Raw genomic sequence first — 26,240 nt, forward strand, 5'->3', positions numbered from 1 at the left:
AGAAAGATAAATTAAAACTTCTTTGAGATACCATTTTATCTTTTTTTTTAGCATTTGCATTACTGTTTTTTTTTTAAATTTTTTTAAAAATTCTTTATTAATTACACTTTATTCACTTTGTATTCCCCCACCCCATGGTTCCCTCCCTCCTCCTGTCCCAATCCCTCCCTTCCTCCACCCTCTGAATGCATGCCCCTCCCCAAGTCCACTGGTAGGGGAGGTCTTCTTTTCCTTCCTTCTGACCCTAGTCAATTAGGTCTCATCAGGAGTGGCTGCATTGTCTTCTTCTATGGCCTGATAATGCTGCTTCCCCCTCTGAGGGGGAGGTAATTAAAGAGCAGGCCAATCAGTTCATGTCAGAGACAGTCCCTGTAATATAAGTTTCTGTACCTACGGATCAGACCTGTCAGGCATGGTGTCGGAAGCCTTTAGTCCAAGCACTTGGGAGGCAGAGGCAGGGGAATGCCTGTGAGTTCAAGGTTCATTTGGACTGATCCCCGCCTATGACATCAATCTAACTAAAGCAGAAACTCACCTGTGCAATGATGGACAGAATGCCCAGGACCGCTATAAAGGCTGCCACACTTTCTGGGGAAAATTTCATTATCTAGAAAGTTTCCAAAACAAGTAAAATTAATAAAAAAGAGGCAAATATGTACTAGAATAACTAGTTGTATATTAACATTAAATGGCTAGAAAAATGTTTACCAACAATTTTAAAGTCTAATTTTAGTTTATACACAAAGGATTCATTAAAATGATTTATCATATGAAAAATGCCTTCTTATACAAAATAGGTCTCCTTTATTTGACCATACTAAGCTATCAAGCACCCAAAATCATTTTACAAATAATTGCAACATGAGTTCCTAGGTCTCAGTCCTAATACCAAGAATGAAGAGTAGAACAGGTACTCTAACAGAAGGCTAAGTTCTTGTTAGCTATTGTTTATAAAATAGTTTTGTAATTTTTTTTTTTGGGGGGGGGGTCAACTTGACACAACCTAGAGTCAACTGGGAAGAGAAAATCTTAATTGAGAAAATGTCATCAGATTGGCCTCTAGGCAAGTCTGTGGGGACACTTCCTTGATTAATGACTCATGTAGGAGGGTCCAGCACACTGTCGGTGATGACACCCTGGAGCAAGGTGGTCCTGGGAGGTGAAAAAGGTAGCTAGCTGAACATGAACCTGAGGAGAAGCCAGTAAGCAGCATTCCTCCACATTTTCTGCTTCAGTTCCTGCCCTGATTTCCTTCAATGACAGACTGTAACACGGAAATATAAGCCAAAAAAACCTTTTTCCCCCCAAGTCGCCTTTGGCAAGTGTTTTATCACAGCAAGAGAAAGCAATATAGGACAGTATTCATGTAAAGATGAGCACAGCTCTACGAAAAGGATACACTGTTTTAGGGAACTAGGAACTAAACATGACAGGTCTGCCTTGGTAAGATGGTCTTACCTGTCTGAGGTATAAGAAGAAGCTGGAGTACTGGCCTGCTTCTGGTAGGTAGGAGAGAAACACCGTGATACAGATCAGCAGCACTATGGAATCTTGGCCCACTTTTTTTAAAGACTGAAATAAGAGAAACACCAACACATGCTTAAATCAAAAACTCACACAATTAGTTTTCTTTTTATTTCATCCTCCTCAAACTAATCTGAAAAATGATAAAAAAAAAAAACCCAAAACCAGCTTGTATGGTGGTACATGCTTGTAACTGCACAATTCAGGAAGCTGATCCAGAATGATCTCAAATAACAGGTCAGCATGGGCTGCACAGTGAGAACTTGATTATAATAAATTATAAATAAACCTTAAGATGCTTTCCCCCAAAACAACCAGAGAGAAGTATTTGTATTCAATACTTCTACCAAATCAGGTACTCTTTTACCAAACAAAAACTTACTGCAAAGGGGTCAGCCTGTTCCCAGGAAATGGGAGCTCCCCATGATGCTGGCCGCATCTTCTCAGGCAATGACTCTGGCACAGCAACAAGGATAAAACAGATGTCTAGCAGAGCGATTGCTGTAGCAAGGACCACCACTAAGCTGTCCCCATATACTCGTCCAAGGTAAGCTCCAATTGCAGGACTGGTGACTAAGCTGGCAGCGAACGTTGCTGAAACCTGCAATCAAGAACAGAGTGGGAGATTATCTGGGACTCCCCTGTCAGCACCCATTCACCATCCTCCTTTACAAGCCAGCTGCAGCTGCACTGTTCTTGTGCTCGCCTGCAGAAAGATCGGCATATCAGATTCTTGCCTAAGGAGATGGACTAGCCTCTCAAACTTTCTTTTAAACTCTGGAGCCTTTTGTTCGAATACATCCTACAGACAAATTCACAAGAAAACAGACCTGTAAGCCAACAAGAAACAAACTAAAAGGTGATTTAGCTTAGGAAAAGAAAGCGCCCAGAACACTACACAAATGCCTTCTTCCTGTCAGTCATGCTAGTCCTCAGTATAGCACCAACCTGTTGCACTTTTCTACAAAGTCTAAAGTCACTCACTGCTGTAAGAAGATTCAGTTTCACTGTGATTCCTCATCAAAATTAAACATACAATCAAATGTTTACTACGATACACATTCAGGGCAAACTTAAAGAGACTTCGCACAGCAGGATTAGGAAGAACAAAAGTACCTGGCACTGAGACCCTCTCTCGACCACAGGAAGTGAGGAGACCAGCAGAGACAAAGATTAGAGCAAACCCAGTAACCCCAGACACAGCTGCCTCACCACACTGATGAACTGCAAATCAGCAGATGCGAAAGCAGATAATGCCTAATGAAAAACCATGCTCTTCAGAAAGAACTGGGAATTAAAGCTGGCCTGGTAGCTGACTACCTTCATGAGGCCCTATGTTCCTTCTCTAGCAATCAGAGGAGAATGTAGAGGAAGTCAAATTGGGAACTTTAATGTTTCTGTGCCATTCTGACTTTTGAATGTAGATAGTCAACACAAGAATGTTTATTTGCAACTCTATGAATAGTGATTAAAATGAATTCAGGCTTTTTCACGCATGATGTCTGTGCTTGTGCGTGTGAACACGTACAGAAGTCAGAGGACAATTGTCGCAGCTGGCTCTCTACTTTTTACTATGTAGAACACAGGAATGAAACTCAGATCATCAGCCATTCGAATCTTCACAGGCAAAACACTCATACTCATAAACACTAGAAAACACAATGAAATAAAATCTAAAGCTGCTGCTCATCAAGGGCCCTGTCTCTCATAATTAAAACTTTTAAAAGTTGTATCTCTTAATCCAAGCATCCTTCAAGAGGCATTCCCCTCTTGATGAACAAAATGTAATTTGTCTCAGACAAAAAAAAAACAGTACACAGCAACATGGATGGATCGGGTAAATCTCAAGAGTGCATTAAGCTTAAAGAGGCTAGACTTAAAGACTGTGTTACACTATGCAATTTGTATGAAATGCCTACCGAAGGCAAAAACACATAGACAGGAGTGCTGTCTGGCCTCAGGGTGCAGTGAGGATAGACGGTAAGAGGGTCTGAGAGTGTTCTTTGGGTCAATGGAGATGTTCCAGAACCAGACAGCAGTGGTCTCTCATCAGGGCACCGGAACACAGAGCAGGTGCAGAGTTCAGCACTTGTGTGGGGCAAAGGGTGCTTACTTTCACTGCCTCATCACATGAGCTCACAGTTGCAATGCAGTGAACAAAGGCCCAGTCTGGGGCTCTTTGTGTTTTACCCCTCTCAGTTCTACCAACCTGTGGCCATTTCTTTCTGGCAGAAAAAGAGAGGACCTTCTCCTTTTTCTATATCCACATTATCTCTATGTCAGTATCATTTGCTGGGTTATGACTTGAAAAGCTCTTCTTCACTTGACCTTAGCCAAAACTAAGAAGAGACCAGGCTAGAAAACTTTTGTTGTTGTTTTTCTTTTAAAGTAAGGGTCTCACTATGTATCTGGCTGACCTAGAAATTGTTAATAGACCAGACTGGCCTTAAATTAAGAGATATCTGTCTGCCTTTACCTCCTGGGATTAAAAGGGTATGCGATTACACCAGGCTTGGAAATTTCTTAATTAAAAGCTCTTCCTAACCTTGCATAGTGGTTTTTGTCTATAATCCAAGCACAGAGGCAGAATTAAGCCAGCCTAGGTATAGTAAGGGCCTATCTAAAATAGAAAAAGGCAGCCAGGTATGGTGGAACATACCTTTAATCCAAGCACTCCGAGGCAGAGGTAGGTGGATCTCTGACTTGGGCCAGTCTGGTCTACAAAGTGAGTTCCAAGAGAGCCAGAGCGGCACAGAAACTTTGTCTCAGAAAATAACACAAAACATGGCTTACAAAGCCTCAGAAAAGGTTGACTGACCCATGAACTAGATGTTAGCCTCTTATATTTTAGATTAATTCAATGAGCTAATGAGTTATAATCTTATTTCCTTAGTTTTAGGATTCCATTAAAAAAATACTGACAAGAAAAATACACAATCATTTAAATTCTGATACCACTTATAGTTCCTGAAAACTTACATGGTTCTAAGTTTTCATGACAGTCTTGTTTAATTAGCCTAGGTTAAATAATATGCATCAGCCTCCTTAATCCTGAGACTACAGGCACGCACCATCACTCTTTTAAAAAGACTTTTAAATGTGATGTAATGAGTGATTATAAGTCTGCACTTCTTGCAAAAAGGGGCACTTAATACAAGGCATTCTGCAGAAGGCACAAGAGATTGCTTGAAAGAGTAAGTATACATACCAGCCCATAAGCCATACTTCTTTCATGCTCTTGAGTTATATCTGCTACATATGCAAATACCACAGAGAATGTCACTGCAAAAACCCCAGAAACAGAGATAACAGCAAAGTACCACCTAAGAATGAAAGGCAAGCAAGAAAAAAAAATGGTTAGAACAAGCTCCATTACTTAAAATGCTTCTTCATGTCTCTTAGCTACAGTAAGAACAACTCATTTCAGCCAAGAGCTTTCTAGGACAATGCATGAATTAACACATCTATAAACCCTACACCAGTAACTATAAAAGCATATGTATGGCTAGAGATGACCCTTCATAGCAATCCAATCTCAATAGAGAATATAGCACTTAAAATTAGGCATTATGTTCTGATACTCTTTAATCTGAACCTTTGTAAAACTGCCAAAGGCTATTTCTATAAAAATAAAGCTAAAAAGTTGTATATTTCATTACTACTTCCCATCTAAGCACCATACATAAACAAAATTCATTTAAAAAAACAAAACAAAAAACTGACAAGTCACTGAATACTTGTGAGGCTATATACACAAGTCACGTATTCCTTCCTTCAGTTATTTTTAGCTCTTTAATTGCTGGCAAAACAAACTCTTTACTCTGCAGAAACCTGAATGGCAAAGACAGTTACTAGAGAATAAACCAGGGCTCGGGGGTGGCTTAGAAGTAGCTTGCTGCACAATTCAAAAAGCTGGGCACAGCGGGGAGGAGCATCTCCAAGCCCAGCACCAGAGCATAGAGACAGGAGCTCAGCAGCCAGTCAAGTCGGCACAAAGAGCATGCTCCCTAGGTTCAGTCAAAGACTCTTCCTTCAAAATCAGTGTGGAGAAATAACTGCCACTAATAGCCAATATTAATCTCTGGCTTCCACCTGAGGCCAGATGGGTGAGCATGTGCAAACACTCGCTCGCTCACTCACTCACTCACTCAAAAAGAAGGGGCAAAAGATAATTTGAGAAGTGTATTTTACTAAAAATGACTCCAAACTAGCTAGCTAAGAACAGTAAAAGCCTACTGTACTGGTGACATTTAGTTTCTTAAGTCAAGCTTAATCATTATTAATTTTCACATTATCATTCTATCAGGACTTTAGTGCTACTGAAAGTTTTCAAACATACTCCTTAACAAAATACATTTTTTGGGTTATCCCCTAGATTCCTTGGGTAAGATTTCATTTGCATCTTTAGTATACTCATTAAAGGCTTGGTTTTTAAAGCTTGCATCTAACATAAGAGAAAAGACCCTTCCACACATCCCCTAAATTTTTCTGGACACTCGTGAAATATCCATCTACACCATGGTACAGAAAGAACATTAGAGAATAAATGTACAGACACACAACTATTACCCCACTAGTTTTGGGCATTTGTTCTTTTGTATGTATGAACTTCACTTCCTTTTCTCTAAGTAAAAAGTAACACATACACCTTTTTTCTTTTTTTAAATATTTCAGAACAGAATCTGACTCTGTAGCCCTGTCCTGGAATCACTCAGTAGAAAAGGTGGTCCAGAACCCACTTGCCTCTGCCTCCTGATTGCTGGGACTACAGGAGCATATTGCCACCCTGCCTATAACCCCAATCTTTACCAGAGTAGCCAAGAATGCTCTTCTAGTAGAATCACAATGAAGTCTGACCAAAGGTCATATAGAAAGACATGGATTTAAAAGAAGGGGTCACTGGAGGCTGCATGTAAGCCAGCACTTTTAGGGAAGCTGGGCAGGTTGAGAGGTCAAAGTCTGTGCTACATAGCAGGATCTTGCTGCAAAAAAAGAGTAAAACAAACAAAACACCTCACACCCTAATGAATTTAGTAATCATACTTTTCATGGTGTCACCCAAGGCTGACATGATAGCTGGTGCTTCAGTAATACTAAGATAGCTGAGAATGGAAGAGAGGCAAAATGAAGTCTTGCTCACTGTATCCTATACAGTCAGGCTCTAGACTGTTTAACTCCAGAATCTTTTTGATATGAAAAGAAACAGATTTTGAGCAACAATCATTTTGGGCTTTATTAATAAATCGATTCCTAATGAATACAGATAGTGATGACTGCAAAATCCCCTATTTAGAAAATAGAAAGTTAGCACCTCTCTCCAATTTTTAAAATATTGTTTTCCAATTTGAGCTATGAAAAGCCTACAGTCTAGATGCTTCCAACAGCAGCATCTAATCCCAAACCCTCACAAACATTACTGTTTTCTTTTTTCCCTTGCGCCTTATCTGTGCCAAAAAATAAATATACTAAAGAATAAAATTAAAATCTATGCAGACAGTAAACTGCCCAAGCAAAAAAAGCATTAAGAAAGCAGTAACAGAAACAGTTACTTAGTTGCTATATAGAACTGAGCATATACATACCATGGGCTGATCTTCATTAGAGGAATGGGGGCACATGTGAAAAACACTGTTAGCAGCAAGAATGATTTCCGGCCCCAAACATCAGAAAGAGCACCAATAAGTGGGGCACTGAGGAATGACAACAAACCCTAGAAATTCAAATTTTTAAAAAAAGGATGGTATATATGCATGAGCCAACAATGAATCATTTTGCTGTAACAACAAAACTTTAAAGCAACTTTACTTCTAGGATAAAAAAAAATCATTTAGCTTTAAATAAACAGTAACTTATTTCCTTTCTTGTTGACATACTAGTTTAAAATTTCTTTAGGTTGGCTAGGGAAATCATCTGTTGGCCTGTCTGATTATTAAATACGAAATGCTTATGTACTTCTAACTTCAGGAACTAAACCAGCAATCCCGGAAGACCATCATAGGTTATGTTTACTGGTAAGTAGACCGTTTATAAAAAGACTGGGTTTGGGAATAAATGTTTTCCTTCTCAGCACTATCCTTATTGCTTAAATTTGTATAAAGTTCACTAAAACCTCTGGAACAAGAATTCTGATTAATGTAAGGGGCTAGAGAAATGGCTCAGTGGTTAAGAGCACTGGCTGCTCTTCCAGAGGACCAGCGTTCAATTCCTAGAACCTACATGGCAGCTCAGAATTGTCTAGGATCTGACACCCTCACACCAACATGAACACAGACAATACCAATGCACATAAAATAAAATTAAATAAATTATTTTAAAGAAGAATGATCATATAAAACAGAAAATATAAAATAATTAAACACAGTTGCCTGTATCCGAGTCAAATCTTATGTAAAAAAAGAATATCTTAAATTATACTCTAACTAGTTATAAAAACTTTACATCTCAGGGATTAGGCAATCAGCATACAAAACTATAAATACAAAAGTATGTATATATAGATATATATGTATATGTACACATATGTAGAATTGATCATACCTTTACTCCTTGAATTAAGCCATTCATCAGAAATGTATGTTTAGGGAAGGTTTCATGCAATACCTAAGACAATAAAAATGGCATATTTTAGTCTCAGTAAGATGTCTACATTAACATTTTCAACAATCCTCTCACACACACTCTCTGTTTTGTTTTTCTTTCTTTCTTTCGGTTTTTTTTTTGAGACAGAGTTTCTACGTGTAAGAGCCCTGGCTGACCTGGAACTTGTTTTGTAAACCAGGCTAGTCTTGAACTCACAGATATCCACCTGCTTCTGTCTACTAGGTGCTGGGATTAAAAGCATTTGCCTCTTCCACCCAGCTCAAACAGCCTTTCATAATACAATCTAGCTTTATTTCATGAGTTTCCAGATTAGCATGGTATAGTACAATGTTACAGATGGAACAGCTGAACTCTCGTTTGGCTCAGAAGCTGATGCCTCTTTCACTAAGAACTCTGCCTGTCTCTGTAAGGACAATGGGGAATGCCCATGAGGGGAAAAAATGCTGTTGAGTGTACTCCTGACACCTTGCAAGAACTAAATTGGCTTTCCTTTAGTTCTTCTTCCCAATAAGAAGAAACCTTAGACCGATATTCCAAACAAAGACCATGCATGTAGATAAACTAGAACCCCTGCAAAGAAGTAAAAATAACCCATGGCAGCTTAGTGTACAAGAGGGTTTCCCAATAAGAGGAACAAGGCCTGTCTCTGACATGAACTCATGGGCTCACTCTTTGATCACCTCCACCTGAGGGGGGGAACAGCCTTACCAGTCCAGGGAGGAAGACAAAGAAGCCAGTCCTGATGAGACCTGATAGACTAGGGTCAAATGGAAGGGGAGGAGGACCTCCCCTGTCATTGACTTGGGAAGGGGCATAGGAAAAGAGGGAGGGAGGGTGAGATTGGGAGGGGATGGAAGAGGGCACTACAGCTAGGATACAAAGTGAATAAACTGTAATTAATAAAAATAAAATTAAAACTTTAAAAAATAAAAAAAAGAAACCTCAGAAAACATACTCACTGTAAATAAAAATGAGAAACTTAGAAGACTGAGCTCTTCTAAGCTCTGTGATAAAACCTGTGCCTGGCATGGACAAGGAAGGTCCTGGGTGTGACACCCAGTAGAGAGATGAAAGGAAAGATGAAGGGAAAGATGAAAAATTGAAGTAAAGTATGAATTAAAGACGCTCATTCATGAGAAAAATCAAGCGTTTTCTTTGTTGTTGATGATGTTTGTTTTTAATACTCAAGATTTAAAATCAGTAGTTCCCAACCAAGGGGTCTTATTTTGTCATCACAACTTAAAGAGGAGTAGGAGGGAAGATACCACCAGCATCTAAGTCAGCAACACTGCTAAGCAACCTACTATGCACAAGGCAGCTCTCTGTACTTTGTTGGAGATAATAATAACCTGGCTTCTACATAGCAAAGTCATAGCTGGAGGATGCAGAGCACTTGCAAGCATGCAAGCAGCCCTACACCAAAGCACTGACAGCAAAGCAAAGCAAGCAGTCTAGATTGAGGTATCTGTTTCTCTCCTTTTTTAAAAAATGATTTTAATTTATGTGTTTCTCACATGCTTGTTGGTACCTATGGAGGCCAGAAGAGAATATTAGATCCCCTGAAGCTGGAATTGCAGATGGTTTTGAACTGTCCAACAGAAGCGCTGGGAAGCAAGGGAGGGTCCTCTGGATGAAGAGGATACTCTTAACCACTATAAGAGTGGTTATATCCAGCTTCTGAGACATTTGTCTATTAGTTATAATAAAGACCCAAGGAACTGAAGCAGGGATTCCACTCAAATCCTCAAGGTGTTGTACTTCAGCCCTTAAACTGCTTTATCAGTACTGGGAATACAGTTCAAAGGCAGAGAGAGCACTCACCTAGCTTGGGTGAAGAAGTCCTAGACTCATTTTTTCAATTTTACTAAAACAGGCTTTAATTTAAGGCCTAGAAATTTTGGAAACATCACTGAACAGATAACATATATTCTAACTAGCTGTCTCTATTTGACTTACTGTCTTAATGGCAGAGATAAAGGCCACCAAGAGGTTACACATTTCTATCATGCCTAGATGGGTGGGTAAGATATCAGGAGAACCTTTCCATCAGACTTAACACATTTCCATATAGTAACGTACTGTAATTCCAGCTCCTCTGTGAGCTGCGGTAGGAGGGTTACAGAGTTCCAGGTAAGCCTGGGCAACATAGTGATAATCCTTCAAGAGTAAGAGTGAGATACATATAAACTTATACTCTGAATAATTAATTATACACTTTAGATAAATTAGCTGTTGTTTTTAAAAAGGACCTCAATCAAAAAAGTATTCAAATTGGCATTCTTATAACTCATACTATTGAGAACTATTCTAACTAAATAAATGACAGTTTATTATAAACAAAACCCACTTATTTGAGGATGATTATGGTCTATGTATGCAGAGTAACGTTCTTAAACATAAATATTTTATATACAAAAAGCAATGGTTATATAGATGTAGATAAATCTGCTAAGCAATATGGATTATCAACATTTTTTGACTCTTGGGATATACTTATGTAGCCATTTAACTTTTTATGAACACACTTTCAAGTTTCATGAGTACAAAGTGATCAAGTGCATGACCATACATACAAGTAAGCAACTGTTTTCAAATTCTCTTCTCCAGGCTGGAGAGTGGCTAATGATTCAGAACACTCACTAGCTGCAATTCCAGAGGCTCACAACCATCTGTAAACCACTTCTAGGATCTCTAATCCCTCTGTGCGGGCACCAGGCAGGCAAATTATCCATACATATAATGTTTAAAATAAAAATTTTAGTCTGAGATTCTGTAACCTACACACTTTAAACTAACTAATTACTCCTTTCCAGATACAGACTCTTTCACAGATGGGAATCTCATTCTATTTCCTTTTTCTGCACTGACAGGAAGAAATTAACCATCACCCAAGCTGTAAACAGTCTTCTATGATTCCAAATCTAGGAAAATGTAGGTAGATCTTGAGCAAAAACAAAACAAACAAAAAAAAAAAAAACAAAAAACAAAAAAAATAAAAAAATAAAAAAACCAACCAAACAAACAAAAACCTTGTCTTAGGAAAACAGAGCTACACAATTTACTTCAAAATAATTATGTTGAGTAATACGGGCCCTACATTTCACCCTCCCTAACCCATCAGTATAAACCCTTCCTATCTACTTAAGAGCAGTGATTAAGTCTCTGCTTGGACACATCCAGTGAAATGACAGGTCCATACACACACCTGTATCCCCAGGTAAGGGGTACTTATGGGTTGGAAGAGGTAGCGAAAGCAATAAATACAGGTCACTTGACAAGTTAGTATTGGTTAACCATGGAAAGGAAAACAGGCCATCTTTTCTGGTATGTACATTAAGATTACTTACCACCAGTGTGGGTGCTGTCAGTAGTCCCCAAGCAAAAAACTCCAAAAAGATGACAATAACCGCATGATAAACACTAGGGGAGCCTATTCCTTGAGGCTGTAGAAAGACATATTTTCATAAGTTAAAAAAGTAGCAGTTCGCTCCTGAATAGCCCACAATGATGACAATATTCAACACTTACTGATTAAGAACTACAGGCACACACTATCTAACAATGGGTATAGTTAGTCTAAACTGCTGTTTGGACTGTTTAACTATTTTAATATTTCAGATGAGAATTTGTGTGCAAACAAATGTCTCAGGCATTTTGTCACAGGAGAGACAAGCTAACACACACACAGCTTATGAAGAAACTCCAGGGCCTGGAGAGACAGCTCAGGGATTAGCAGCACTTAGTAGTCTTCCTGGTGTCTGGGTTTGATTCCCAGCATCCACATGCTTGTTAACAACTACCTGTATCTCCAGTTCTAGGAGATCCCATGTCCTCTTCTGGCTCCTTCAGGCACCAGGCACACACGTGGTACAAACACACATACAGGCAAAACACCCATACATAAAATAAAAATAAATAAATCTTTAAAAAAGTAAATGGGTAGGGGGAAGCAACTCTTCCAGAGTCCAAGTGGACATACAATGAATGAATGCCACACCACAGTATATCATTTTAGGCATAGGAATTAAATACTGTTTTTTAATCCTAAGGCCTAACAGAGTGGCTGGGCTATAATATCTAACGCCTATAAACCTGATCTCTACTCACAATAGTCATGTGGTTGCTAGGTGACTTAAGGTAGCCTATACACAGTCCTAGACTAACAATGGCTCAACTTAACAGTTTTTAACTTCACAACAGAACAAAGGCAATACATACACAATTCAGAAGAAACCAGACTTCAATTTTTGATTTCTTTCCAGGGTTTGTGATATACAGCATGACACTGGGCAGTAGCTGCAAGCCACAGTTCCCCAGTCAGCAACGTAATCAAGTGCTAACAACAAAAGTTCAATAGTACACTAAGATGCTGGTACACTGGATGATACCGCCTCAAAGAGTTGGCTCCAGATCTCAACAGTGTGCTATGAACTGCAGGGCTTTCTCCTCTCAGAAAAGTAATGGTTTAATTATGAAAAAAAAAAACAAAAACAAAAAAAAACAAAACAAAACAACAACAACAAAAAAACCCAACTTGAGTAAGTGTCTGATTTGTATAGTTTATATACTTGTGTATCCATGGCTGCATTAAAATCCCCCACGAGAACAGAATTTCCACTGAAAAAGTTTAAGGAGCACTCATCCCATTCTTAGTGAGAAAGATGTGGCTATCGCACCACACAAAGCAGCAGTGTTACATTCTACTGATGGCCACAAACTGAATCCATTAAAAAACATAGAACTAAAATCTACCAACAGCTAACTAAATCCAAACTGTCAACAATACGGCACCTAACTTCAGGACTGGTCTTAGTGTCATAATGTCTAACTCATTATTTTAAAACAATCTCTAACAACCACAAAAACTTCACATAATGAATTTTCTAACTGCTTTTCTACCTTAAGAAAGGATAAGCAATGCCATCTGCTTTCAGAAAGACAAAACCAGCCCAGCATGTCTGCTCAAGCCTTTAAGCCCAGTTTTCAGGAAGGCAGAGGCAGGAGGATCACTGTGAGTTCTAGGCCAGCCTGCTCTACAAATCGAGTCCAGGACAGCCAAGACTACACAGAGGAAGCCTGCCTTGAAAAACAAAACAAAACAAAACAAACAAGAATCTCGATGTTCCCCAACTAAAACACCAACTCTTCAGTTCTGGAGGATGAGCATCAGTCCCAGGGACCTGCACGTGCTGGGCACACATGCTCTACCATCAACCCTTGAATCTCAGTCTTGCTGACAAACTAAAACAATGCTAGTGACAATTGGTGCTTTTAAATAACTGAAAAGTTTAAATCATATGTACTTGTCAGAATATTACTTCAGAAAAAAAAATATTTGTTGTATTTAAACTTCAAACTTCCGGCAACTCCAAACAAGTTACACTATAATAATCTGCAACTTTTGGCAGCCAGTTTGATTTAAATTGGTAAGCAGTCCTCCTGATTATATTTGTTTGAACAAAATCAGCATTTAAATTGCACAGTAACTTCATGCCTACAAAGTCTAAATAAATAAACGAGTACTTTAAAAATCTAACAAAAATTAAATTTCAGTAAAATATAACCCATGTGAATAGCTGTGTAGCCACACCCTTTAACCCTACTTTTATAGTTAATTTATATTACATGTGGTTGCTGAGAACTGAACTCAGGACCTCTTGAACAGCAGCAAGTACTCCTTAGCCATCTTATTTCTCCAGCCCCCAGTTTGACTTCCTAACCTTAGAAACTAACATGCTCACCATGTTTTCATATGAAATAAAACTGAAGAGCTAATTTTTTACTGCTACGTACAGATCCTTCAGAAGCAAATTCACCAATGCCATCACTACCTTCATAAATAAAATGGCAGACAGTAGATTACAGACAAAATAATTTAACATATAGTAACTTACTCTACCAGTTACTTATGCTGTTCTCAAACAGGCCCATTCTTAAATCTGAGAAAGAATAATAAATGGGGAAAAAAACTCAAAAACATTTCTACTAAAACTGGGAACAAGAAAAAGGTGTCTACTTCCTTCACTTATTCAAAATAGTACTTGAAGTCTTAGTTAGAGCATTAATATAAACAAAAGGGATATAAACAGGATAGGAAAACTCAAATATTTCTATTTGCAGATTATATGATTCTTTAAATTAGTGCCCAAAGACAAAACTCTCAGTGCCAATAAACACTTTCATTACCATATAAAAATTAGTAGCCTTCCTATCCATAAATAACAAATATTCTAAGAAAGAAGAAAAATAACCCCATTCACAATTGTCTCAAAATAGGTAAATAAATATCTAGGGGCCCGAGAGCTGACTCAGCAAGTTAAGACCACTAGCTGCTCTTGCAGGGGAGGGATCCCAGGGCCCACACAGTGGCTCACGCCACCTGGAGCTCCAATCTCAGGAGATCCCATGCTCTCTTCTGGTCTCCAAGGATACTAGGCACAAATGTGGTAAAATAGCCACACACACAAAAATAAACAAATGCCTCGGAATAAACATAACTAAAGAAGTAAAGGAAATCTATACTGAAACTGGAAAACTCTGAAGAAAGTAATCAGAAGACACTAGAAAACAGAATGATGCCTCATGTTCATGAATTGGAAGTTAATTAATATTGGGAAAACGACCATCCTACAAATTCAGTGAAATCCCCATTAAAATTCTAATGCCATTCCTTAAAGTAGAAAATGAAAGGAAAAAATAGATTAAAAAATATTAAAAGCAATCCTTAGCAGAAAGGCCAATGCTAGGGCATAACAATACCTGATCTTAAAATATATGACAGAGACACAGTAACAAAAACAGCACAGTACTGGCACAAAACAGTCATGAAGTTAAATAGAGAAAAAAAAAAAATTCCACAGAAAATAAACCCAAACAGTTACAGCCACCTAATTTTTGACAGACGCATAAAAACACGTATTTGAGAAAGGAGAGCCTGTTTTAACCTCTCTTTTGGTGTTGGATCGCCAAATCTAGAAGAATGAAATTAGATCACTGGTTTTCACCCTGCACAAAAATCTACTGAAAATGGATCAAAGACCTGAACCACTGAACCCGAGGTATAGGCAAAGATTTTCTTAAAAAGACACCAATAATAGCACAGGGGTAGAAAAATGTCAAGAATCGACATGTGGGATTACATGAAATTAAGAAGCTTCTGTATAGCAAGAGTGAACACAGCCTAGAGAATGGGAGAACATTTTTACTATCACCTGACAGATGAGTAATAGGTATAATATACAAAGAATTAAAAAAAAATAAACAGTAGATTAAACAGCCCAATCAATATATTACTGGGCAAATGAAATGAAGTCAATGTCAAAAGATGAAGTCCAGCAAACACATGAAAAATGTTCCATCTCACAAGAGAAATACAAATTTAAACTACAATGAAATTCACCTCACTTAAATAAAGGCGACAGTCATTAAATGGGAAAAAAAGGTAAGAATGCTGGCTAAGAAGCCACTAAAATAGAGTCCTTGTGAACAGGTGGGAATATAAGGTACTCCAACCACTATGGATATCATCAGTTTGGAGGTTTCTCAAAACACTAAAAATAGATCTGCCACAAGGCTAGGGTCTACCACTCCTTGGTACCACCCAAAGAAGCCCAAATGAACACATCACAGATACTTAGACATCAGCGCTTATTGCAACATTATTCACATTAGTTAACTTATGGGAGCCTAGATATCCCTTAACCGAAAAGTGAATGGAGATAACATTACAAAGCTAGGAGTAGTGCCACACTCCTTTAATCCTAGCACTTAGAAGGCAGTCAGGTGGATCTCTGAGTTTGAAGACACCCTAGTCTACCTAGGAAGTTCCAAAAAGACAGCCAGGGCTACACATGAGAAACTCTGTCTTAAAAAACTTGTAACAAAACAAAACAGAAACAACAAAGCAACTAATATGGTTTGTATAAAAAAAGGTACAACTGGAGCCATTAAGTAAATTAAATGAGCCTGAAAACCACCTTTTCTTTCATTAATTTTATAGATACACAAAAACATGGATGCGTGTATGACATGAATGTAGAATGAAACTGTCTAGTGGACCAAAGACTTGGGAGATGGCAAAAAAGGGAAGGTAGGGAGTATGGGGAACAATTTATCAAAAGCCTTTATGTAACACAGTACTATGTGTAATGCACACAAGGCAATAAATATTGTTAACAAGGTAAAGTCGTATGTCTAAATAAAAAATAACCAGTCTTAATGTATTCCACATAAACAAAAGAATGATTTATTTACTTCTGTATTTGTGTGATAATCTTTTGCTTTCTATTCATAGATTGACACATTGCATATTAATATATATTTCACACATATTTTATATACTTAAGAATGCTACATTTGTATAAATATATCCCTAATATAAGTACTATAAGTACTAAATAAATCTTCCCTTAGCCCTAAAAATCTTAAGTTAATGACTTAAAAAAATCAGGGAGGGCTATAAAATCTGCTAAGAAAAATACACCAAGAAATTTTACAAAAAAACTTCAGAGTAAACTGTTCCAGTTTAACTCCTGACAGACACTGGGGACTGTGACTTGACCACCAAGCACTTGCTTAGCATTTGTGAAAACTTGGGTTCATTTCCAGCAACCACAACAAAACTTCTCACACATACCATCACAGAATTTAATGTGATTTACCTTTGTTCTACACTGCTTAAAGTTGCAAGAAGTTAGTCTTATCCAGACCTCAGAGCATACTGAATACAATTTCAAGGGGAAGTAAATTAGTAACAGTCCATTAGGGTAGACTTAATGGGAGAGCACTTGTCTAGCATGTGTGAGGTCACCAGTTCAATACCCAGCACAAGTAAGTTGTGACTAACACTGTTCATTCAGAAGGTTCATTTTTCAACTGTTAACATCTACTCTAATTTCTGCCAAATCACTAGAAAATACTGGTTTCAGCAATATTAAAAATGGTTGAACAAACTTTGAACATTAACCCTAAAAAGAAAAGAGACTCAGATTAATCAATACTCAACTATGGCAAATACTGTTAAAAGACTGTCACAGACTGACCACTGTCTCAAAAACACCTGCCTCTGAATGACTCCAATGGCATAAGATCTTTAAAGGTTGAAACTGTAACCTCAATAGCCCTACAACAATCCACAAAACACACAGTAGGAAAACCAGTTAATTTTTCCCTTTAAAAAAGAGGTGGGTTGGAGAAATGGCCCAGTGGTTAAGATCACTGCTAGCAACTTTTTCAGAGAACCCTGGTTTGATTTCCAGCACCCACATGGTGGCTAACCACCAACTGTAACTCCAGTTTCAGGGATCTGATGTCCTCTTCTGGCCTCCAAAGTAACTGCACCCACACAGTGAGACATACATGCAGGCAAACCACATATACACGTAACAATCAGAATGTTCACTACGTAGCCTAATTTACATGTAGAGAGGCAGAAAAGCAATTCCATCTTTAAAACTAAACTCTTTCATACATACATACACACACACACAGTTATCCATCCATCCATCTACCTACATACTAGAGGCCCAGTGAGATTCAATGATGAAAACAAAGCTCTGATTTGTTAACTGGAGAGATGGCTTAGCTATTATAAGCACTTGCTGCTCTTGCAGAGGATTGTTGTGCAGTTCCCAGCACTCACATGGCAACTCATAACCATCTGTAACTCAATATCCAGAGGATGTGATCCCCTTCTTTTGATCTCCTCAGGCACCAGGCAAGCATGTTGAACACATACATACTTCAGGAAAAAAAACACTACTAATATAATATATACTTTAAAAATACATATTTAATATTAGTTATATATATCCTCTACATATAATATTATATATGCACACACATATATATATATCTGTACAGGATATATATATTGGTTTTTCGAGACAGGGTTTCTCCGTGTAGCTTTTCTGTCTCTGTAGATGAGACTGGCCTCGGACTCACAGAGATTCCCCGACTCTGCCTCCTCAGTAATGGGATTAATACTCAGCTCATAAATAATCTTAGAAAAAAAAAAAAAAGGGGGAAGGGAAAGGAAAACAAGGTATAGTAAGAAGGGAAAGGACTATACTCTAAGCCCTCAGCCCCCATGAAAAATTTTCATTGATTTAGTATACCATAAAGGCATTTTTACTATTAAAAAGCTACAAATTGGCTGTATCTTTATAAATAGCAGAAAGACAAATAAACCTCTTCCTGGCAAGTGAAGGAGCACACCCCTATAATCCCAGCACTTGGATCGAAGAAGTGGCAAGCTCTAAGTTTGAAGTCATTCTGGGCTACATGAGACCTTTTCTCAATAAAATCCAAGTATCTCTTCTAAAAGTCAGAATTTGGAATGAATCTTCTGTAGGGCTGACACAGGCTGTAAATGTGATCCCCATTATCTCATTAAAAAAAAAAAAAATCTCCGACAAAACAAACCAAACAAAAATCCAAGAGGGCGTAAAACTACAATTTAAAAGGTGCATTTAAAAATCAGTTTTAATTCTTGTCTATTGCAGAGAATACTTATCTTAAATATCACCTGGTTGTAAAGTATGTTGTCTTTTCATACCTGACAATATCCTTTCCTCCCAATATGGTTCCTACCAACTTGGTCAAAACAGCTGATGTGAATTCATCAGATCAAAGTGATACTTCAATCAGGCACAGTGGAAAAAAAACAAAGACATGGAGACTTTCTTTTTTTCAATAAATGTTAAAGCTATGATAACTAATAAATCTGGCAGTTAACTGAACATATTCTGAAGTCGTTCCATATGTCCCAAGTTTTCTAAATTCTGGCAGTTGGAGTAGGCCATGTTCTGAGATGTCAAAAGAAAGTTGTCATTTATTTCAAACTAAACTCAGCAAATGCACTGTGGTAGCCTAGTTACAGATTTAGTGCTTTGCTAGCATTGATCAAGACTCTACTAACTTACAAACAAATGAAAAGGAACTATGTATGCAACTTCACGGCAAAGAGACACCTCTTACTTTTTTTTATTCCATTTCCGAACGTGATACCAAAGGATTCAGCGAAGATCAGAGTGTAACAGTAGGAAAATCTCAGCACAAGAAAAAGCGTCCGTTCCTCCCCTGACAAATCCTCTGTCCACTTCTGGTAACCCAATGCACACTGCATAAAGTTTACTGCGAATAACGATGGTCTAAAAGGCACATTTTTTAGGCTCAGCCCCCTTGCTAGGGTCTTTTCCTCATCCTCCCGCCATGGCCAATTCTAATGATTGTTATTTTGAGGCACAAGGTGGTGGTTTTTCTAAAGAAGATGTGTAGGCCCCAGGTAGTAAGCTCAGGCTTCCGAAGCCGGAAGGGGTTTGGCGAGCACAAACCCCCAGAGGATGACCGAGCCCCGAGCGGCTCAGACCGCCGCGGACAACGCACGTACCCTGGCCCAGCGGGCCGCGGCGGCGAGCCCAAGGCTGCCCGGCCTCCCCGCGCGCCGCGCTGGGCCTGGCGAGGCTGCCGAGGGGCCGGCGCCTCTTCCCCGCGGCCGGGAGCACGTGGGCCGAGGCCGCAGGCTCCCGGGACGCAGCACCCGGCGGTGGGTGCGGGCGGCTTCCGCGGGAGCCAGGCCGCGGAGGCCGCAGGCCGAGGCTGCCGCAGCGCCGGCAGTGCGGGAGGGCAGGGCACTCCCCGCCCGGGCGGAGGCGGAAGCGGAGGGAAGAGCGAGCTGGGCCCGCTCCGGGGCCGCTCTGCGGCGCGGAACCGGGACTCACCGTGCCTCCGTCCTTAATGATGATCTTCTTGGCCAGCATGATACTGCGGTTCGCGGCCCGTTTCTTTTTCTTCCCCTGGGTCATTTTACCATCCTCGACTCCCGGCGCTGCAGCAGCCACTCAAGGGGCGGGCGGCCCCAGCGGCGAGTGCGGTCCCGCCACTACTGCCGGGCCGAGCCGCTCCGGGCGCACGCCGCCATCTTGAGGGCCCGGCCTGCCTCCGGCGGCGCGTCACATCGTGTGATCGGCTGAGTCGCCTGCCACGCCCCCACGACGCAGCCACACCCCCTCGGTGCGGCCACGCCCCTTGAGGTCTGCACTAGCCCAGGGAAGGGAGGTGCCCCGGGACTGGGTGGAGCCACGTGCCTGGGCCGTGGGTATAACTGTTTCTCCTTGTTAGATGAAGTAAAGTTTCAAAAAGTTATTACCTACTCAAACCTGACAAATACTTTCTCAGACGCTCTAACCAAACGTTCCAAGGTACCAGCATCTACGTCAACCGCGTTCCCACCAAAACACAACCGAACGGGCAACCGTTTTCCAGGAATGGTCAGTAGAAGGTAGAGATTTTTTAGCTGTTGACCTGATCCTCAGCTAGTTCATGCTGGCTTAGATACCTCCTGGTTCCAGGACATTTTATTCTCTGCCAGTCTAAACGAGATATGTCACACTTCATAGACTTTTAAAAAATGTTTGACTAGAAGACTGCTAGAAAGAGCAGACACAAGTAGACTATAAATTATGAAGTATTACCACAGCGCTGATATTTATTTTGAGGCAGGAGCGCATTATGCAGATCAGGCTGGCCTCAAACCCAGAGATCTGCTTGACTGCCTTCCATGCTGCGATCAAAGGCATGTGCCATCATGCCCTGCAAAATTTTTATAACAAATTTTTGGTAACAAATTGTGTTGAAAACCTTTCTGTTAAACATACCTTCAGTGTTAGGTAGTTAAAGAGCACAACACATGCTATCTACTCTCATACTTTGATGCTTTGAAGCTAGTGACAAACCAAAATGTACAGTGGGCCTGAATGTGGTGGTTCTAAGTAAGGTATGGTCACAAACTCAGCGATATTCCTCCCTGGAAGAAGTGGATTGGGCTCTCTCTCCTGGCTTGTGGCCTGGCTACTGATGCCCTTCTGTTTTAACAGGGAAAAGCAGAAGTGACAGCACTGACTTCAGAGGCTAGGTCATAAAAGACACTGCATGGTTTTGCTAGGCTTTTCCTTCACTCCAGTCCGGGTGTCACTTGTTTTGCCATGATCCTAGAGGAACTAAGGAGAGGTCCAGCTGTTGAGGAGCTGAAACTTCCTACAAAGCTTGTGGATGATCTTGGAAGTAGAGCCTCTAGGCCTGCTCAAGCCTGCAGACAGCCTGACTACAAAACTTCAAGACCTTTAGTTAGGACTACCCAGCTTAGCCACAGTGCAGGGCTGGGAAGGTAGTCTGTGGAGGAATTTTAATTCAGAACATGCCTGCTCTGGCAAAAGATCACATCCAAAGACCTAGTCTGTGTGATCCGGCTAGAATACAAACACACCTTTAATCCAGGAGACAGAGGCAAGCAGATCTGAGTTCAAGGCCAGCCTGGTAAAGAGCAACTATCAGGTAAAGAAAAGTTTAGGTCCAGGCGTGGTGGTACATGCCTTTAATCTCAAACAATGAAGGTAAAGTTAGTTTATAGAAGCAAGCACCCAAGTTTGAAAGTGTTGCCTGAGTGGCAGAAAAAATGATGAATCAGAGAAAGATATGAAAGAACAGTAGATGCCCGACTCTCACACGAACAGAGAGGAAAGGGAAGCTACTTAAGGGGCTATGCAGAGAGGCGGGGCAGTTTTATGGAAAAGTTTTACAAAGAGGTTGAATGAGAAAACAAGCTAGACACACATGAACACAGAACAAGTCAGACAATGCAGAGAACGATGAGCTAGAAAATTAGAAAAGATTGCTGAAGTTAATTTGAGGCCAAGCAGAGTAATTCAGATGCCAAGGGAAAAGCCACACTGAATAAGTCAGCTGGGAGAGGAGTTTGAGCTACAACAGCTGAATTGAACCAGTCAGCTATGAGCTCAGAACAAGAAAGGATGAACTTATTAAGCAGTAAGTCTCAGAGGCTGGAAACATCTGGGCCTAGATTAGATTATACAGAGGCCAGATGCTTCCTGGACTAGGCCCTAGGTTAACAGGAGGAGGCAGTAAGCCTCTAAGATGCAATTGACAAAGGCGAATAAACATTCCTTTTACAGTACTCTTTTGGAGTGCTTGTCATTATAGGCACTGAGCTGCAGATTTTATCTCCAACAACAAATAAACCCAGCATAGAAGTGTATGCCCAAGTCCTGGCACTCAGGAGAATAAAAAATTCAAGGACAAATCTGAGAACAGACTGAGATATGAACTCCTGTCTTAAAAATGCTCAAGGGGGTAGATTTCTCAGGCCTCCAAACATTGGGGTTATTTGTTACATGGCTTAAATAACTAATAGACAAGGTAAAGGAGAAAGTCTGGGGAGTACATGAGTGTATGAATTATTGCAGCTTTTCTGTAAATTTCAAGTTTCAAAATAAAATGTTAAAAATAAACCTGGTTGGATGTTCTGTTCCTTCTACTTCCATACTGACAAGAAATGAAAAATAAACTGATTTTTATGGCTGGGAGAAGAAAAGCATCTTGGCTGATAAATAAGATTTTTCATCATACTTACTTTAAAGATAAAATTCTCATATAGAAACTTCCTTGAAGTCCAACTTGCAGCTGTTGAGAGTGGAATAGACTTCATAACTAAATCACAGGAATTTCTTTTGAGTGGGTTGAGAAGATCATTTGCTGTAAGCTAGATGTGGTGGTGCACACCTGTGATCTGGCATTTGTGATGTAGAAACAAACTGATCAGGAGCTCAAGGCCAGCTTCTAGAGCAAGTTCAATGGTAGCCATGAGCTACATGAGAGCCAGACTGAAAAAAAAAAGATTACTCTAACTTTTCATAACCTCTTAAATTCATACTTCAGCTACACCAAAGTTACTTTTAAGACATGATTTTTGGTCAGTTATTCAAAGCTATTTGACTACATATAACATTGCTTGTCATTTTTTTTTTAAAGACTAGGGTTGCAAAACAGTGTATGTTTATGTTCCTATCCTATAACACAAGTAAAAATAACACAAAAGAAAATCTGACAAGATAGAAGGGGAATGAAAGTATTCACTGAATGTAGGCACATGGACAATCAGGTAAGAGTCAAAGCTGAGAGAAGCTGAAGTTTAAACAAACAACAACAAAAAGAATCCTGTAAGCAAAGCAAATTAAGTATAGAGGTAATCACTAAGATCAAACAGACCTCAGAAAAGAAAGCCTTGTAGAACAGAGAACATGAGAGACAGGGCAGGAAAAGAACCACAGTAAACATAGTGACACATATGTCTGCCTTTCAGAAGGAAACAACCATAGCTTATGGAAATCCTTCCCCACAGAAGGCGCTTTAGGATGAAGCGGGGCAGACAATGGAGACTAAGCAGACTCCTCTGTGAACAATGGTTTCAACTTTTCAATCAGGTAAAAAGTGGCTTATAGAGTCAATAATAAAAGCTTAAATTTACAAAACTGGATACAAATAAAAACTAGTGAACCTATTTCTGTTACACTAATAACCATGGGGAGAAGACCTGAATTCTATTAACTCCCCCCCCACACACACTAACCCCGACTGGGTTACACTGTGTAGGTCTACCTGGACTGGAATTCAAGAAGATCCTCCTGCCTGTCTACTGAGTCCTGGGATCAAAAGTGTGTGCCACCATGCCTACCCTTACCATAACTTTTAAATATATGCTTTAAATATACACCTTTAGTGTGCAGGCTTATTTTGATAATAAGCAAAAATACAAATAATTTTTTAACTTTACACTGTATGTTTGTCATTAGAATATTGGTATTGTAGCATTTAAATTCATAATAAAACACAAGTTAATATTAGGAGCCAAATTGTTTGACTGTAAAAGGACAGTCAGATATAACAAAAACCATGATATTAAACTTTACTACTACTTGTAGAGGAAAAGCTCTTCTGTCTGTATGGAAGCATCATCTAATGACCTATAGCTGAGGCGGGAAATAGGAGGTGGGACATCCCACAGGCAGAAAGAAACGGTTCTGGTTAGAGCCAGGTGCAGGAGATTCACCCCAGGAAGATGTTGAGGACAGACACATGGAACCTGAGCAGAAGTAACCAGCCACATGGCAGAATGTAGATCAGAATAAATGGGTTATTTTATGTTATGAGCTAGTCAGAGAAGAGTCTAGCTATATGGCCAAGGTATTTGCAAAAATGTTTTGAGTTTCATGAGCCATTATTCTGGGAGATTGTGGCTAGGAGAAAAAAGCACACCAATAGCCTGTAATCCCAGCATTCAGGAGGCTGAGGCAGGACTAAAGCCTATATAGGTTCCTCTGAGAGTGCTAGGCTAGCCTAGGCTACAATGTATCTTTTCTAAAAATAAAAGCAAAGAAACTCCACCCCACACATTGAACTAGAAATACTGATTTGTAGAGGAATTTTAATCCAGCAACATGGCTACTCTGGCTGAAATACAGGCGTCTTTAATCCCATAGACAGAGGCAAGCAGATCGCTGAGTTCAAGGCCAGCCTGGTATAGAGCAAGTTTCAGGTAAAGAAAAGCTTAGGTTCATGAATTTTAATCCCAGCCCTAATGAGACAGATACATGCAGATCTCTGAGTTCTAGGCAGTTCAGTTCAGGAGTTCTGTTGAGTCAGTGAGTTGGGAGGTAGTGCAGTGGAGTTGAGTTTGTGGCAGTTTGAGTCATGGGATTCAGAGGCAGTTTTTAGTTTTTTTTCTGGGGGAGTTTTACAGAGACAGGTTACAGACAGAAAGAGGGAAAAGGAAAGGGACAGGAAGAGAAAGGGAAGGAGGGAGGAAAGGAGGAGAAACAAACTACACACAGGTGAAGACAGAATAAGCCAGAGAATGAGGAGCTAGAAGATGAAAATAGATTGCTAGGAATTACCTTGAGGCCAACCAGAGCAATTCAGTCAGAAGCTCAGAGAAGGCAGATCGAATCAGTCATCTTCAAGAGGAGTTTGAGCCAGAACAACTGAGTTGAAATAGCCATCCAGAGTTCAGAAAGAACAAGAGCTGATTTGGCAGTAAATCCCAGAGGCTGCAAACATCCTAGGCCTAGATTAGAATGTATGGAGGCTAAAAGCTTCCAGGACTGGGCCTAGGTTAGATGGGGGCAGTAAGCCTCTGAGATGTCAATTAAAGCAGGAGAATAAAGGATACTTTAACGCTGACTGAAATTCATAGTCTTAAAAAAAAGATGGTAGGGGACTGCAGAAATGGCTTAACAGTTAAGAGCACTGATACTTGCTGCCAAAGCTGATGAACTGAATTTGATACTAGAACCCAAATTTAGACCCACAAATTGTCCTCTGACATTCACATGGCCATCACAGTACCTCCAACACCACACACACACATACAGACACAAACACAATATGTTTTAAGGGGCTGAAGAGATGGCTCAGTGGCTAAGAGCACTGGATGTTCTTCTAAATTCCAAGAAATCACATTATAGCTCACAACTATCTCTAACTTCAGTTCCACAAGGTCCAATACCTTCTTTTGGCCACCTTGCACATGAGGTATGAAAGTAGTGCACAGATATACAGGCAGGCATACAGATAAAATAAAACTTAAAATGTAATTTTAAAAATTCTTTAAATGTTCTGCCAGGTGTGGTGGGAAAAGCCCAGTGCCTTGGAGATTAAGGGAATAAGAAACATTTGAAGTCAGCCTTAGCCTTATACCAAGCTTTAAAACAATCCAGACTAGATCACGATTCACTATCTCAAAACTAAAATCAACAACCAAAGGAATTCTTTAACAATACCATCTTTGTGAGTTCAGACACTGGCACAGTCCATCATAGCACAATTAAAACTACTGAAGTGGCAAATGTCACATAAAATCAAAATATCTAACACAAAATCAAATTTAGCTGATAAGAAAAATGGAAACAACATAAATATATAGAAAATGAAACTTTCAAAGAGATAAAAAGGGAGGGAAGAAAAGAAAAAAGAGGGAAATAGAAGAAAAGGGGAGGGAGATGAGACAGGGTGTCATTGTGAAATGCAGGGTCACTCTCAGACTTGCTTGTAGCCTATACTGGCCTCAAATAAGCCCATTGCCTTGGCCTCTGGAGAACTTGAATACAGTGCTGTGGCAGCACATCTAGCTTGTGATCTGCTTATAGCAAAAAAAGACTTTTTTTTTTTATCTTAAAGAGTTCTTATTATTATTTTGTTGTTGTTGTTTCAAGACAGGGTTTCTCTGTGTAGTCTGGGCTGTCCTGGACTTGCTTTGTTGACTA

The 26,240-nt window shown here is 39.7% G+C and overlaps 1 protein-coding gene across 1 annotated transcript in view; it reads right to left on the bottom strand.

The window, feature by feature from the left end:
* The window catches only part of Mfsd14a (major facilitator superfamily domain containing 14A), a 32,691-nt gene extending 8,964 nt beyond the window's left edge, over positions 1-23,727 (bottom strand). The window contains exons 1-8 of the mRNA XM_055628136.1: positions 19,845-23,727; positions 11,472-11,567; positions 8,062-8,124; positions 7,107-7,234; positions 4,733-4,847; positions 1,907-2,125; positions 1,459-1,572; positions 536-607 (exon numbers count right to left, since the gene is read on the bottom strand). Of these exons, the coding sequence (XP_055484111.1) occupies positions 536-607; positions 1,459-1,572; positions 1,907-2,125; positions 4,733-4,847; positions 7,107-7,234; positions 8,062-8,124; positions 11,472-11,567; positions 19,845-19,928 (891 nt within the window). The 5' untranslated portion in view covers positions 19,929-23,727. The remainder of the gene's footprint in view (positions 1-535; positions 608-1,458; positions 1,573-1,906; positions 2,126-4,732; positions 4,848-7,106; positions 7,235-8,061; positions 8,125-11,471; positions 11,568-19,844) is intronic.
* Positions 23,728-26,240: the final 2,513 nt, after the last annotated feature.

This window comes from Psammomys obesus, unplaced genomic scaffold (assembly GCF_907164565.1).
Source record: "Psammomys obesus unplaced genomic scaffold, mPsaObe1.curated_primary_1811, whole genome shotgun sequence".
NCBI lineage: Eukaryota > Metazoa > Chordata > Mammalia > Rodentia > Muridae > Psammomys > Psammomys obesus.